Source organism: Ursus maritimus, unplaced genomic scaffold, assembly GCF_017311325.1.
Source record: "Ursus maritimus isolate PB19 unplaced genomic scaffold, ASM1731132v1 scaffold_13, whole genome shotgun sequence".
Lineage (NCBI taxonomy): Eukaryota > Metazoa > Chordata > Mammalia > Carnivora > Ursidae > Ursus > Ursus maritimus.
In genome coordinates, this window is record NW_024423675.1 from 68,162,805 (window position 1) to 68,179,173 (window position 16,369).

The 16,369-nt window shown below is 45.7% G+C and overlaps 1 protein-coding gene across 2 annotated transcripts in view; it reads left to right on the plus strand.

Annotated features, from left to right (window-relative positions):
* Positions 1-1,018: 1,018 nt before the first annotated feature.
* The window catches only part of CEP43 (centrosomal protein 43), a 29,983-nt gene continuing 14,632 nt past the window's right edge, over positions 1,019-16,369 (plus strand). The window contains exons 1-7 of one of the 2 annotated variants that reach the window (XM_040628050.1): positions 1,019-1,207; positions 1,725-1,778; positions 5,236-5,290; positions 5,957-6,045; positions 6,469-6,606; positions 11,187-11,267; positions 13,899-13,958. In XM_040628050.1, the coding sequence (XP_040483984.1) occupies positions 1,106-1,207; positions 1,725-1,778; positions 5,236-5,290; positions 5,957-6,045; positions 6,469-6,606; positions 11,187-11,267; positions 13,899-13,958 (579 nt within the window). In that variant the 5' untranslated portion in view covers positions 1,019-1,105. The remainder of the gene's footprint in view (positions 1,208-1,724; positions 1,779-5,235; positions 5,291-5,956; positions 6,046-6,468; positions 6,607-11,186; positions 11,268-13,898; positions 13,959-16,369) is intronic. The other variant, XM_040628051.1, reaches the window with a different exon arrangement.

Below are 16,369 nucleotides of genomic sequence, written 5' to 3' on the forward strand. Positions count from 1 at the left end.
GGACATGCAAGCTATGGCAAAACCATGGGCAGGTCCCTCAAACAAAGGAGAGGAACATTATTTTATGGAGAAGGAGGAGATTGGAAGGGGATGTTCTGAAACAAAGCCCTTTGGAGAAAAGCAAGAGTTCAGGGTGGGGATGATTTCTCATTGGCTGAACTGCAGCTGTGGTGGATTTTTTTGTGGGAGGTGCAGTGCACAGTTTTTCTTGTTGGGGCCTGTAGTTGACGATTCTGTCCTGTGGGGCTCTGTTCTCCTGAGATCTGTAACTGGCAGTTGTTCCTATAATTGACATGGAGTGGGAAGGCTCCCTCTACCCCCTTCAGGCTTATCGGTTACATGCTCCCGGTCTCTCTCTGTGAGCGCGTGCACACACGCACACATACATGCACGCATGCACGTACGGGCTCTAGCGTTGAGCGTGTGCACACACAGGCATACGTGTACACGCTGTGTCTCGGTGAGCGCGTGCACACACACCCCAAGTCTGCACAGCTCTCTCTGCATGAGCACATGTACACACACGCATCGTGCCCGTGTGTGCAGGCTCTAGCGCGGTGAGCGTGTGCACACACACCCGCGTGCATGTGTACACGCAGCACGGCGGAAATGAGGCGGATATCAGGACTTTCCCAGCTGCCGCGTGTCTGCACAGGTAGCCTGCCAAGTGCCTCGGACACAGATCCTCCGCCCTCCCCGGCCCGCCCCGCCCGGGGCTGGCTGAGCAGGACCGGGCGTCCCTTTCGCCCTGTGCGAACGCGTCTAACGGTCACAGCACACAGTTTAGTTATGCGTGCGATGTAATACAATTTTAATGACGCGGCACAGCAGCGCTGCGTGGCCACCTCCACCGCCGCGCTCGAAACTCCCACCTCCGGCGGAGGCCAGTCACGGACACAGAACCCCGCCCCAGCCACAGGCCACGCCCCCACGGACACAGGGGCCCCGCCCCTCTGCGTTCCCCCTCGGCCCCGCCCCCGACGTGAGGGCGGGCTGCGCGCCGGCGCGGGGGGCGTGGCCTCGGCCGCGTCGCCGCGCGGCGTGCGGAATCTGCGGCGGCCGTTGGCCGTTGGCGCGGCTTGGGCGGTTGTCTTGGAGAAGCAAGATGGCGGCGACGGCGGCCGCGGTGGTGCCGGAGGAGGACACGGAGCTGCGAGACCTGCTGGTGCAGACGCTGGAGAACAGCGGGGTCCTGAACCGCATCAAGGTAGGCCGGGCCGGGCTGGGCAGCGGGGAGTTGCCGGCTGCGCCCGCGGGCCGCAGGGCCTGTGCGGGCGGCGGGCGTCACAAAGGGTCGCGCGGGGCCGCGTGTGGGCCGCGGGCGGGGGGCGGCTCCCTGCCGGGCCTGGCCGGGTCTCGCGGGGCGGGCCGGGCAGAGGCTGAGGGTGCGCTCCCGGGGTGCGGGACGGGAGGCCGGCTCTCGCCGCAGCTGTTGGGCGGTGGCTGGCGTGAGGTCGCGGACGCGAAAGCGGGGCTCAGCCGCCCGGATGGGCGCTGGGACCGGGCCGGGGGAGTAGCGGGGGGCTTTCTGCGGGAGCACACCTCACGGTGCATTCTGACCTCTCTGCACCTGCCCGCTAGGCGTTGCTGTCTTCGTTAGTTTTCGCTTTTTGGCTTTTAGGTGGTGGGGATGGTGCCTGTGGAACTTACGTCGTATGCACTTCTTGTTATGAAAATTGCCTTGAAACAATTTTTGTTCCTTTACCTTTTTCTTTTTAAAAAAGGCTGAACTCCGAGCAGCTGTGTTTTTAGCACTAGAAGAGCAAGAAAAAGTAGAGGTATGAAACGTATTTGTTTATGTTTAATTTCTAATTAGACGCCATTCTAAAATACTACTTACATTAGGGTGTAGCCGGGGATGATTTTGAACTACTAAGAATTGCATTTCTTTATGGGAGGAGAGGCATTTGAAGTAGTCTAAAGAAAGTCAAGGTACCATAGTAACTCTGGGGCCAGTAGTAAATCGTAGGTGGCGTAGATGCCTTTCCATAGGGGAAATCTGAAAAACAAGGTCGGAGGGAGCTCCCTGAATAAAAGGTTCCATTGTCAATGAGTTTGCTGCAGGATCCTGCAGACCCTTTAATTGTGAATTAAAAGCAGGGAATGAGTTAAGGAAAACAGCTTTCTCCTTGAGAAAGATACAAACATGTTTCTATGCTCAAGAAAAGAACCAATAGCAAGGGAGAGGCTTTTGTGAATTGTGAATGCCCACCAGGTGGGGGGAATATAGAATGCAACTTTTCTCAACTATCTGACAACCCAGTTATTTTAAAATCATGTGCTCTTTGTCACTGTCAAAAGTCCAACCACTTCTTTATATAAGTGCATTTAGTTTTTTTCTCTACCTCACGTCTTCCCACCACTCTGAATACATATCCTGGAACTTGTCAGCAAGAATTACTCCATAATGAGGGTCTTCACCTTGCTCTGTGACAAATGCGTCTAATCTCCTCCTCACGTCTTTAGACTTAGGTGTCTGCCCCTCTTTAACTTCATGAAGTACTTCAATTCTTGGTTCTTATATGTTTTTCCAAGTGTCAGTCTTCTCTCAGCTGCCTTCTGTTCTTGACTTGTCTGGACCCCATGGTCCATGTCTAAGAAACCACAGCTTCCTGGCCTTCCAGCCGTACTCGCTCTGGGAAAACCTGCAAACGTCATTTAATTGAGCAAACTAACTCCTCTCCCTCCTCTTGCCGTGCATGCGCTAGAGCGGTCACCCACCACTGGACTGTTGCTGTGACTAACGGGTGGGTACCTGCCTCATCAAGGGTCTAAGCAGGCCGTGAGTCCTCTTCACTCAGAACTCCTTGGCTGCGCTCTAGCCTTCTACCTCTCCTGTTTCCCGCGCTGTAAGCCTCCGGCCCTGTCTCTTCCTTCACTGAAAATATGAGCACCAGGTCCAGACTTTTTGTGTCTTCCCCTGCAGATCTATCACTCAGCTCAGAAAAAGCTGCCCTGCATCTGTATGTAACCGTACTTCTTTCCTTCCTGCTTTGGTGGAGGATTCTTTGTCTTGTCCAAGAATAGTCATTTTCTCTGGGTTTTGCCTTCCAGGTATTCTCAGCTCCTCAGCCATTTGCTGTGTCTTTGGCCTCTCCCTTGCTATTGGTTCTTTTCTTGAGCGTAGAAACATGTTTGTATCTTTCTCAAGGAGAAAGCTGTTTTCCTTAACTCATTCCCTGCTTTTAATACCACTCAATTTTTTTCCCCTCCCAGTCGAATTTTGAAAGAATGTGTATGTCTTCTTATGTTCCAGGCACCCTTTAATACAGTAACATCTTAAATCCACTTAAATTCGTCTTAAATCTTCTACATCTAAGGACTTTCCTTTGCTGGGGTCAAGAAGAATCTCCTTACTGAGTATATTTTAGTTCTTACCTGTGTTAGTTCTTAACTTGGTTGTTTTTTTGTGGCATTTGACATTCTTAATTCCTCCCTTCTTTCCTGAAAATCTCCCTTAATTTTTGGGACTTTTTTCTGTTCTCTTCTCTTTTTTCCTTTTGAGCACTCCTTGGTTTCTTTCACACGATTTTTTTCCTCTACACCTGACTTTAAATCCTTGGTGTATTATCCAGTAGCTCTCATTCTGTGTTCTCTCCCTGGGTGACCTTAATTATACTGGTAACTTCAGCCCTGTATCCTTGATCCATATCATGAGCTTCAGACCCATGTGTGACCCTGCCTGCTGGACTGATCTTGCTTATGGGGACTGCTGCTTATCCAAGCAAGAAATCTGAGAGTTGTCTGGCCCTTGCTCCTCTTTCTCTGCATCCAGTCAGTCACCTGGTTCTGTCTGGCAGCTCTGTAGCTGAGCCAAGGAGGTTCTCTGCTGCCCTCTTACCCTAAGCTGAGCTATTTCTTTTGCAGTTTGCTTTATCCCGTCCTTCTCTCCAGTCTCCCCTTTGCTTGTGTCCCTCACCATCTTCCTGAAGTCCTTTCTCTGCTGTGCTCCTAGTTTGGTGTTCATAATACACGTCTGCTCTTGTTCCTTCATTTTCTTTAAATATTTCAGTTGGCTCAGTGTCTTAAAATTTCCTGGACCAACCTACCCTAGATCAACCTCCTTGTCTTTTTTGTGTTTTTTAAAAACAACTTTATTGAGGTGCAATTGACCTACAGTAAACCCGGTATACCGAAATGTACAGTGTGTTACATTTTAATACATTCATGCAACCTTGAAACAGTCAATATCCTTGACCCTTGAAAGCTTCCTCAAACCCCTTTGTAACACCCTCCCCCACCACACATCCTGGGGCCACGTGTGTATATAAGAGCCCTACATGTGGCATCCTACCACACAGACTCTCTGTTCTTTTTTGATCTGGCTGCATTCATTCAGCATAACGCATTTGGATTCGTTCATATTGTCCTTTGTATTAATAGTTCATTCTGTCTTTCCCTGTGTAGTGTCTATTGTATGGATATGTGACAGTTTGTTTAGTCATTCATCTGTTGATGAGCATTTGGCTTGTTTCCAGTTTTCTAGTATTATAAGGGCTTCTGTGAGCATTCACGTACACGTCTTTGCTTGGGTCTGTGCTTTTCTTTTGTGAAAATGCCTACAGATGGGTCATATAGTAGGGGTACTAACTCTAAAACATTACTAGACTACTTTCCAAAGTGATTGCACCATTTTCAATCCCATCAGCAGACTATGAGACTGTTGTTATACCTATAATTCATTCAGTCTGCTTGAAGAAGCTTGAGTGAGCTAGAAGTATTTTTCCTGTATTTATTCAAATAAACCTCCAGTGGCAAAAATACGTTGGCCTATGCACGACATAAAATCATGTCACATGCTGCTGCTGAGCTGCGAATAGCAAGTGTGTAATTTGAGGCCTGCTCCCAGCAGGCATGCTATAAATGGTAGATACCTGTGGTGACAAAATGTCAACATGTATTTAGAATAATAAACAGTTGTTTTTCTAAGTAAATGTAATGCCATTTCACATGAGTATCTGAAGATCTAGCTTCTAAAGTAGTTTAATAAACAATTCGTGGAATATTTAAAAATTAAAAATACAAATTTTCATGTGTAGTTTCATTTTATTAGCTTTGAGATATTAAATAGCGTGAAAGAATTCCTGCAGTAATCAGTAGTTGTTAAGTGGGTTTAAACATAATTATGAGTGACCATATTTTACTTACATCTCTGCCAAAAAATTAAACTTTAAACCACATTTTGTAGTTGTTTTTAGGATAAACGCATGACATAATATTTCATTTTTTTAACAGAACAAAACTCCTCTAGTCAATGAGAGCCTGAGAAAGTTTTTAAATACGAAAGATGGTAAGATGTTTAGTTTGTTCTTGTTTATTTTGTCTGTCTCCGAATTTTCAAATCTTGACTCTATTTAGGAGAGAAGAGTTCAGATTTTTTTTTTTAGGATTTTATTTATTTATTAGAGAGCACATGAAGGGGGTTGGAGGGGCAGAGGGAGAGAGAAAGAGCAGACTTCCCTCTCAGTGGGGAGCCCGACACAGGGAGCTCGACACAGGGCTCGATCCCAGGACCCTGAGATCGTGACCTGGAGCCAGAGGCGGACACCTAACCGACTGAGCCCCAGGTGCCCCAAAGAGTTTCTTAATGTTTTTTGAAGTCTGTGATTCTTAGAGGTTTTCATTTTAAGATTGTATTTTATTGTACAACTGTTAAGTTGTTTTGAATATTCTTGGTCATGGGAAATTGTTGGTTAAAACCAGTTTTACTATAAGAAGCAGAATACTCTGATCCACTTACGAGACGTCATGTTGTTTTAGTGATAGCTTCAAACAGATGATCCTAACGAAAACATGAGACTGAGATTTTCGTTACTGGTGTTCTTCAAAGATAAATTTATAATTTAAGCAATTTAGAAGCCTCTTTTCTTCAGTGAATGAGTTACTCCTACTTGGCGGGGTTAGGGAAGGGGCTTCAGGGCTCTCACGGGTGTGCTCTCTGCCTCACGTCCCGCAGGCCGGCTGGCGGCGAGTCTCGTTGCAGAGTTTCTCCAGTTTTTCAATCTTGACTTCACCTTGGCCGTTTTTCAGCCTGAAACCAGCACAGTAAGAGTCATGATTTTTTACATCTGTCCTTTGAAACCATCCTTGATACAAATGAGTTCATTATAACCTGAAACGTAACAAAATTTGACACCTTTATAGGGTCTTGCATATAGATTATTTTTTGTAGTTGATTATCTGTTTTTTTTTTTAAGCCATCTGAGCTGTAGATAGCTGGTACCCATGCTGCTTCGTAGAACTTCGAAAGGAGTGTTTTGTAGAATTAATATGTTCTGATGTCAGACTACATCCATTCATGGAGACTTGACGTAGAGACTTGGTTAAAAGAAATATATAATTTTTTTAAATGGGCATTTTGTTCATTAGGAAAATGAGTTTAAAGGTATCTTTAAGTTCCAAAAATATTTTTCTTTAATTTCTGAAACTAATTTGCATATTTTTGTGCATTTATATCTTCTTCCCTAGTTTCAAGGTCTTGAAGGTCGAGAGAATTTAGCCCGAGATCTAGGTATTATTGAAGCAGAAGGTACTGTGGGTGGACCTTTATTATTAGAAGTGATCAGACGTTGTCAACAGAAAGAAAAAGGGGCAGTCAATGGGGAGGTAAGTGTAATGCTAGTCTCTGTTATCTTTTTCTATTTTAATTATTGGCTGCTCAGCGTAGCCATGTGGAGTTTTGCATACATAGTGAATCAGAGTTTCAGTGGAAAGAAGCTGTTCCTTAAAAACAAAACAAAACACACTCGGATCATATAAATGCACATTTTGATGGTAATTAGAGACATGGCCGCTGAGTCTGGTGCCGTGCTCGTGCTGCAGATGGACACTCAGGAGTGCTGGGGTCAGGGGTCAGGCTGTGCGGACCGGCTGCAGCTCCTCCACCAACAAGCCTTTGGTTTTGGAGGTGCAGGCCCCGCCCCAGCTCCCCCTGTGTAGGATGGGGAGAGCGGGCCGCCTCGTGGGCATTGTGAGGCTTGAGGCACGAGATAGTGCGTGTCAAGTTCGGAGAACACTCAACTCCTTAGTTATTGTCTTGTTACCATTTTAAACAAAACAGGGCTGAATTAGAGGCTAACTGATAAGTTTTTGAACTTAAGGGCCTTTTAAAACTAGACTTAAAGCTGTTGAAGCTGTTGATTGTGCTTAGTTTGTAAACATTTTCAAACTTCCATTTTCTACTGCCTCTCTTGCTCCTTCTCTTTAGAAATCTGCAAATGAGATTAAGTCTGATTTCTAGTTACAGATGTTAGTTTTACATAGGGATACCGTTTCACAGACGTGGACCATGTTATAGCTGTCTCAGACACCCAGTTAAGCATGTGCTTTTAGTCACTGGTTTTAAGTAAGAATGTGGGGGGAGGGGGTTGCGTACTTACTGCGCTCTGTGTGGAGAGTCTCGGAGCATGTTTTCTATTAGAATCTTTGAACATCAGGAGAGCCTAACTGAACACCTGTTGCATGTAGGGCATAACAAATAGGTCCTTTGAATGAAAAGATATTTCATAGACTAGAAAATTGAGAGTTACTTAAGATAAAATATGCTCCCATAAGGAAATGGACGTGTAAGTGATGGCTTATGATCATAGACGGAGCGTACAGTAAATGGTTAGTACCGCACATTTTAGGAGTCAAATCAGTTTTAGTTAAAGGGGAGCAGTGGTTTTTCAAGTGGAAATTTTATTAAACTCAGTCTTAATGTGAGAATGGAGGAGAAGACTGGGAAGGTGTACTAGGAAGGCTGCCGGGAGCTGGGGCCAGGAGCAGGGTGCTGTGGCTGGGCGCTGGGCTGGGTGCTGGAGTGGGGAGGGGGGTGCTGTGGGGAACGGGGCGGGGCGGTGGGGGGTGCAGCAGCTCTTGGGTTCAGCTCTCCACGGTGCGGGCGGCCCCCTTCTCTGGTGTGCCTTTCCTTAGCACACGAGTATGAGCGTGGGCTCTGAGCTAGGATGCTTGGGGTCATGTCCCAGCTCTGCCATGTCCTGTGTGTGACTCTGAAGTCACTTAACCTCCATGTGCTTTAAATTTGTCACTCATGAAATGGGGATGATGGAAACAACAGCCTTGCGGGTGGTGGTGACACTGAGGGGAGTCAGGGTAGGGAAGCTTCGCGTGTTAGGGATCTACAGGTATTTGCGTTTATCATCGTTTGTCGCTTGTTTTGTTCTCGTTACTGTCTGAGGACTCCCTCGGTCGCCCTCAGACCTTCCCCAGCGTGAAACCAGACCTCCGGGTATTCACCACACAGACCCTTGTCTAGCTCACTAACACGTTTGAATCCTTCATTCTAGCAAAGTGGAAGTTGCAAAAGGTGAAAAATCTGCGTCCTCCCAAATAACCACCCAGTTCCAGTTCTTGCTCCAGATGCCTCTGTTTGTGTGGATTGTGCTTCTGTGACTCCTCGGTTTCAGTCTGAGGAGCTGCCTCTCTGCCTGTGCCCTCGGGTCAGTGCTTCTGTCAGGAAGGAGTCTCTCTCCCTCCCGTACCAGCAGCTCGCTGTGGAAGAAAGCAAGCTCGATTACCGGAAAGCTCTCGGTTTGCTGCTAGACAGAGCGTCTGCCTCAAACTGAGACCCACTCAGAGATTTCTTGTCTAGTTGGGTCGATCTCAAAATGAAAACTCAATAAACGTGTTGTTTGTATGTCTTTCTGATTGGTGGACCCGAAGCCTCCCCAGTCAGTTTACCCTAGTTCAGAGCTGGGTTTCTGGCAAACGAACACAGAAGATCTTTATAGCTTCAAGAGATCATTGTTTTACTTCTTTAAAGTTTGAAACCATTATGAAATACCCATTCTTTGCTGCATTTCCCCTCTTCGTATTGGGGTATGTCATTTTAATTGGTTGTGTGTCTGTGTAAACACACACAAATCAATGGTCAAATTCATATTTAAAATAGGGAACTGACAGGTGTCCATTTAGGCTTTTCCATCTTCACTAGTCTTTATATTTTTGAGGGGAAACCTGTCCTTAGGTTTTATTAACCTTTGCCTTCTGATGCTGGAGAAGAACACTAGCTGTGGATTCAGCCCATTGAACTCAGTGATGCTTTTACCAAAAGTGCATTTTCAAACCACCTTAATCAGGTTGCGGTGCCCCATGTTCTTTACCATGACTTTGAGTTGATTTTGCAGTGTTGGGTGTGCCCCAGCGTGGAGAATCACAGCACTTGTTGTTTGCTGCGCTGCCCCGGGTCAGCCCCCTGCGTCCCCGTGAGCACCTTGCAGTCACTCCGGTCCTGCTCCCCAGCACCTCTGCTGGCACTGTCAGCAGTCAGTCTGCACCCTTCCTGCTTGCTGACTTCATTTTAAAGCTCAGCCCTTTATCTAGTCCTTTCCTCTTTAAAAGTTGTAGTCACTGTGTAATGGCAACTAGATAGTTTCCAGATTCCTCAGCCTTGATGTTAAGATCCTGCGTGATGTGGTGCCTACTCGTCTTTCTAGCCTTGTGCCTTTTTTTGAAATGTGGAACCTTGTGCTTCAGCCAGACTTGCTTGTACTTGAAAGTGGCTTTTGCTTTCTTGCCTTCTCCTCCTCTGCTTTCCACCTGAAATGGTGCATCATCCCCATACTCAGCTGTGGAATGTTGTCGTTCACAGTCTGTCTGCCACTCTGCCTTCTGGGATGATTCCTCTTGTTCCGCCTCCTTCCCTTTCTGGGGGAAGCTGTGTAGCTGAGTGCCTGGCTCTTCAGGGCTCTGCGGTTGCCTGGCCCTCCCCACATCATCCCTCGGCTGGGGACAAGGGCTTGGTCTCACCTTTGTATCCTTTGCAGGGTCCAACCCAACGGGGATTCTTCTTCTTTTCTCTTTAAAGATTCATTTATTTATGTTAGAGAAAGCACACATGGTGGGGAGGGGCAGAGGGAGAAAGAATCTGAAGGAGACTCCCCGCTGAGTGTGGAGCCCCAACAAGGGGCTGGATCCCATGACCCTGAGATCATGACCTGAGCTGAAACCAAGAGTTAGACGCTCAACCAACTGAGCCACCCAGGCACCCCAACAGGGATTCTTAACAGATAACATGTTCAAGGTCAGTGGGAAGCTTTTGCACTTTTATACAGAGGACGTACTCCTTTGGAAGATGAATTTGTGAAGGTTAGATGGTAAAATTGGAAGAAGTTCAAAGACTGGAAGAAGTGAAATCCACAAGAAGGCAAACCTAGACAGGAATGGTGGCAGTAAATACAGAAATAAATGGACAGGTAAAGATTCCCCTTTAAAGGAAGAAGCAACAAGACTTGGTAAATTAATATTATGGCAGAGGGTTAGGGTCTCAGAGGGTAATAAGGGAAGAAGAAAACTTTGCACAGGTGAAATAAGGGTTTCAGCCTGCGAGAACACGATGCCGCACCAGAAGTCACGTAGCTGGAGGGAGGAGCAGAAGGTATGAAGAGCAGCACACTTTCATATTTAAAGAGCTGTAGTCATCAGTAGGATTTTTATAAGCAAAATAACCAATATTTAACATGCACACAGTGCACAGAGCTGGTAATGATGTAGTGGATGAATTTTAGGTGGTCATTTCCGTTCAAGAAACGTTTAAACGTCTCTCCTTGTGTTTAGCATAGTGCTGAGAAGTGACCGGCGCGTGCCCTGAAGCTGGTGGTTGTGTGACACTGCCGTGCCGTGCGGTGCCGTGCGGTCTGGGGCCATGGGGTGCGGTGCGGTGCGGAGCAGTTTGGTGACGTGGCTGGACGAGCCCCCGCGCTCTAAGAGATGAGAAAATAGCATGAGTGTGCAGAGGAGGGAGGGGAGTATGGTCCTTTGAAGAGGGTGACGTGTCTCAGGAGAGTCGCTGTTTGATATTCTGGGGACAAAGTGAAGGAGGCCGCAAGTCCAGAGAAGGGTGAAAGAGTAGATGTGTGCGAATCACGGGACGGGCCTGGCACTGACCGCTGGGTCTGGGCGAGGGCTTCGTCTAGGGCACGTTGGACCCACAACTGAGCAGCGGCCTGTTCAAAGTGACTGAGTCAAATACTTAGGTAATTAGACTCTAAGTGTGTTTTGTTTTGTTTTTGTTTGGGTAAAATTGGGGAGAATCTAATAAGAATATTTACATTGTTTAGAAAGAGTTAAAAACACCAATATTGTGTAGTGGTCTTAAATGCTAAAATTCTGTTGAGGCATAATAGTATATTTATGTTTTTTTTTTTTTAAATATGTTTTAATCTTAAAACTGTAAAATATTTTAGGGTGCACTAGATCTATCTGATGTCCATTCTCCACCAAAGTCACCAGAAGGCAAAACAAGTGCTCACAGCAGTCCCAGTAAGGTGAGTGGGCCGCGGGCATGAGGACTCTGTGCTCAGACTGCACCAGGCTCTGCTTTTCTCTCCCTCGTCTTCCTTGTTCCAGGTCTTGTGTTGTAATGCAATTGCTGCCTAGTTTCTTGAAATTGCTTTTTTCCCCTTGGTGAAGCATACATTTAAAGCGATTATTTCACTTTATTGGTGCAGCGTGTTGAATTTTGTGTCATAGAAAGGAATGCACTATTGAATTACAGAATTGTGGGCTATTTGGACTCATTTGGTACTTCGAAAATTTTCTTCCTCAATTGACAAGGGAATTTACTTTTCTTTTATAAATTCCTAACTTGAGGATACTAGGTTCCAGACTATTATTCCAGAATATTGTTGTGTTAATTATTGTAGATGGATGACCAGTTTAGAATTGTAAATTAGAGTGTTTTTTTTATATTAATGAGCTATTTTGAGGATTTATAAGAAAATATGTGTGCTCTGGGTGTGTGTGTGTGTGTGTGTGTGTGTGTGTGTGTGTGTGTGGTTTATGGGTTAAAGTTAAGGCCTTCTGACTGCAGGGATTTGCCATACTGGAGAAAAATGCTGAGTGGAACACTGGAATTTGAAGTCCAGGATCATGGAACGGGTAGAACATGATTGTTAGGGGATATGTTGTCTCGTGACTGGTTGCAGTGCCCTGTGCGTTGGTAGAACCAGCCAGTCCTACCCAAGGATGGCTTGGGGTCAGGTTGGGATGTGACTGTGCCGTGATTTCCATTTTGCAGGATGAGGTGATGCCCTGGCGCACGCATTACGAGCACGCTGGTGTCGCAGTGGCTTGTGGGCACAGTTGTACTTCTTCAGTTAGGTGACTTCTGGAGGGTTTCTCTCTCTTTCAGATGCCGGGCCCACACCAATGAGTGGTCCCTGTTTTGTTGCTGGATCTTTGATGGCATTGCTGCTTTTCATTTTTTCAATTTGGAAATCAAAGGATTTTATGCTTTATTTCCAGCCGAGGGAAGAGACCATCATGCTGTTTGTAGTTGTCCCTTCTCTCTCAGATCTAGTTAGCCTTCCCTGTGAAGAGGGTTTCCCTCGATGCTCATGCGTCGCTGTCACCGTGGTTATAGAGAGATCAAGGTTGTGAGTAAATTTAAAAAGTCCCTTTAAATAAATTGTCAGATATAGGAGCCTTAGTAAAAAAGCTTTGCTTTTTGTGAACATGTCTGGCTGTGAAGGGGTTAAAATTAACGCATATTCCAAATTATCAGTACCTATAGCATTGAGCTATTTGGAAGTTCTCTTTTTAGCAAATTATGATTTTGTAAAGCATATTAACAATATGAACCTTCTACATGTGGTGTGTCTTCAGGATAACAGATTAAAGTCTTTGACAGATTTTCTCTACACAAATTTTATTTTCAGGATCTAAGAATTATGATGAGAATCTTTTAAGTCAGTTAGGAAATGGTGCCTTAAATACAGAGAAGTGCTGGTAGTTTTAAAGGTGGATTTGGAGAGCAGTAAGCTGTCCTCAGCTGTCCCCTTGTGCTCGCCACCCCGTCACCTTCCCGTGTGACAGGGAGGCCCATGGGGGCGGTGGCTGAGCCCTCAGGGCCACGGCTGACTCGTGTCAAGGGGAGCCTTCTGGTGGCAGGGGAGCTGCAGTTCCTTGTAGTTCTGAGGATGTGGATTGGGGGTTTCACCTTTTTTTGTCAGCTGTCTTTTCTCTCTCAGTCTTTGAATCATCTTGGGCTCTCAGGGTACCTGGTCAGGCTGGGCGCCCACAGAGAGCACTCGGGGCTGTGGGACGTTGTGGCCAAGCCAAGGGTCCAGCCCGACCCCCAGGAACCTGCTTTGTGTGCTCCCGAGCAAGGCCAGGCGAGGCCAGGACAGCTCTTAGGGAAGGCTGCTCCAGAGGCCAGGACTGGCTTTGCCGCGGACGCAGACCGAAGCGTGGTTCTGCACTCGGCTGCCGTGGGGCAAGGCGGAGACATGGGACCGAGCCACTGCGAGGCATGGTAGTTCCACGCAGGGTGAACCACTGGAGGAGAAGAGAATTAAGGAACGAGAAAAAAAATTGTGGATTTCAGAAAGGAACTTACTGATTAGGTTTTCCATTCTTTTTTTTTTTTTTTTTTTAAAGATTTTATTTATTTATTTGACAGAGATAGAGACAGCCAGTGAGAGAGGGAACACAAGCAGGGGGAGTGGGAGAGGAAGAAGCAGGCTCATAGCAGAGGAGCCTGATGTGGGGCTCGATCCCACAACGCCGGGATCACGCCCTGAGCTGAAGGCAGACGCTTAACCGCTGCGCCACCCAGGCACCCCTAGGTTTTCCATTCTTAAGAGCTTTTCTTTTTCTTTCTTTTTTTTTTTTTAAAGATTTTATTTATTTATTTGACAGAGAAAAAGCAAGGGGAGTGGCAGGCAGAGGGAGAGGGCCAAGCAGACTCCCCGTTGAGCGGGGAGCCCAATGCAGGACTGAATTCCAGGACCCTGGGATTATGACCCGAGCTGAAGGCAGACGGTTCACCGTTTGAGCCACCCAGGCACCCCCTTGAGAGCTTTTCTACTAGGAAACTTTATTAGTTTGGTTATGAATTAGTTTCTTTGTAAAGATTTATACTTTTTGGTAAAATGTCATTTTATTCTCATGCTCAGATACCAAGGTATAAAGGACAAGGTAAGAAGAAGACAAGCGGGCAGAAGTCTGGTGCCAAGGTAACATGCATGAGGGCGGAGGGAAAACGCAGCCTGGGCCACAGCAGACCGCCAGCTCTGCGGGCCTCCCAGTGGGTGCTGAATCGCTGTTGGCCCAGGGTTCGGTGTTCTGTGCCAGTGTCACTGTCTTCTGGCTGTAATCAGAATATGATCAAGCCATGGGGCATAAAGCAAAAAGTAATTTGACTTTCTGATTTTTATCCAGGTGAAAATCATACTGTTGGATTTTAAGAATGTGCTGTCAGTTTTGAGAATTCCTTGTTTTGTTGGCAATAAAGTTGAAAATATTTTTTTCTTTTTGAATGGATGGTCATATACATATTCTTACCGTTATGATTTTTATCTGAGATAAATAAGAGTATCAAACTACTTTTTGGATAAGTTTCAATTGATAAATTAAAGGCTAAACTAAGTTTCTTTCAAGACATTTTTGATGGTGGTGAGCATTCGGCAGCGTATGGAACCATTGCATGTTGATTAGCCTCCCCTTGAAGCTCTGGCTCAGAGGAGACCCACGGGGACACGCAGGGCTGGGCGAGCTGATTCTGCAGTGATGGGGCCTCGGCTGCTTTTTTCCCCTCCCCAAAACATGACAAAAATCAACTAAGCCAGTAGATTAGCTGCTTTTAAAATCTAAATATTACAGGTCTTAGAAGCACTACTGTCAGTATATCTCTCGCACTTGTTTAAAATAAGATACTTAAGATATTTAATTTTAGTGCTGTGAGAATCTTCGGTTTATTGAATCTTAGTTTATGTACAGATTATTGAAGACCTTCAAAATTAAAGGGTTTTTAAAAATTGTATTTGCTGTTTTAGCTGGCTTTAGTTCTAGTGGCTTCACTGGTGAATTCCCGTTCCATTTGTTCACATTATTTTTATGTGTTACTGCACGAGGAGACATTCTCGAGTGTTATTTAGTGAGTATGTGTGACCACTTAGCTCCTATGAGCTGCCGTGTGGAGGGCTGCGGGCAAGACAGTGTCGTTGTGGGCCCCGCTGCAGCAGGTGACAGTCTAATGGGAGAGGTGAGACCCACCTTAAGAAAGATGGCTAAGAATATAAAATGGCATATTTTTAAAGATACTTGTAATCAATTTCTTGGACTAAAATTTTTAAGAAAGTTAAAAGCATATTTCATAGTATTAAGTTTTTATCATTTATTGGTTAAAACATTTGGAAGTTTATATGTTGTCTAAACCAAAGCACATTAAAAGATGAATTTTCACTTTTCACTTTTCACCATGCAGCCGTGGTGGGCCCAGACTTTATCCCTTATTGTGTAGCGAGCAGGCCTCATAGGCTCCCCTGACCTCGGGGGTGACTGAGGAATCCGGACGGGCCCCTGCTCTGGAATTGTAGGCTATCAGTTCGGCCCCTTTTATTTAATTTTTTGTATTGTTGACCCAAGATACTTAGTCACTTTGAAACCTTTTTTTTCCTTCTACTTCCTTGATTTTGTTTCTGAATTGCCTTTCTAAGTCTGTATTATACCCTTTCTAAGTCTGTATTATTGCCTGTTTCCAGCCTGGCGGATGAGCCCATAGCTCTTCATTCCTCAGCCTTTCTGCTTTGCCCCGTGCATGCAGTAGGTTTGCAGATCCTTAATAACCTAACATTCTTAACATCTTAATATTTGAATGCCAAGCTGCATGAGGTGGTTGAGATACGCAGCAAGGCTCCATGGGGAGCCATTCACGGGGGAGCTGGGTGGCATTTCCCAGTTGTGTAAAGCTGTAAGTGGTAACCCTGCCTGCCACGAGCCAGGCGTGCAATGTAGGGACCATGAGCAGGGTAGCAGGAGAGCCCAGGGCACTGAGCAAGGACTGTTGATGTGTCTTGTTACTTCTTTTGCATACCGGAAGGCACAGTGTTAATAGCTCATTCAGAGATCCTTGGCGGCTTTCAGAGAAGTTGTATTCATATTAGAAAAGAACTTTAAAGATCACTCATGTGTGCGTGTGTATAAATAGCTGATTTGTACCTGCTGTTATAAACCTGTCAACATGCAGAGCAGAATAGAAGGTTTTTGAAGGAATTTAAGTTAGGTGCAAATGAAAGTTACGTTTCTGGTTTTTTGTGACTGTCGTGAGACAGTAAAGGATGGATGGGAGAATTGGAGTACTCGCTGGAGTAGTATTCGGTGGGAGGGTGTTTCTTTAAACATTCCAAGTACATATTAACACTTACTTCTGAGGTATCCTCTGTAATGGTCTATTTTGTTGTAAACCTTTTGTTCTACCAAACGTGGTGTCAGTTGTCTACGGAAAAAAAATGTCACATCAAAAATGACAGCAGACTTTTGGTAGGTTCTACTAACTTATTTAAGATGTTAGTTTTTTGTTTTGATAGGAAAGGTCATCCTTTTTGTAATCAGCTCTTAGGTGTTTTAAAACTAGTGTGTGTAGAGG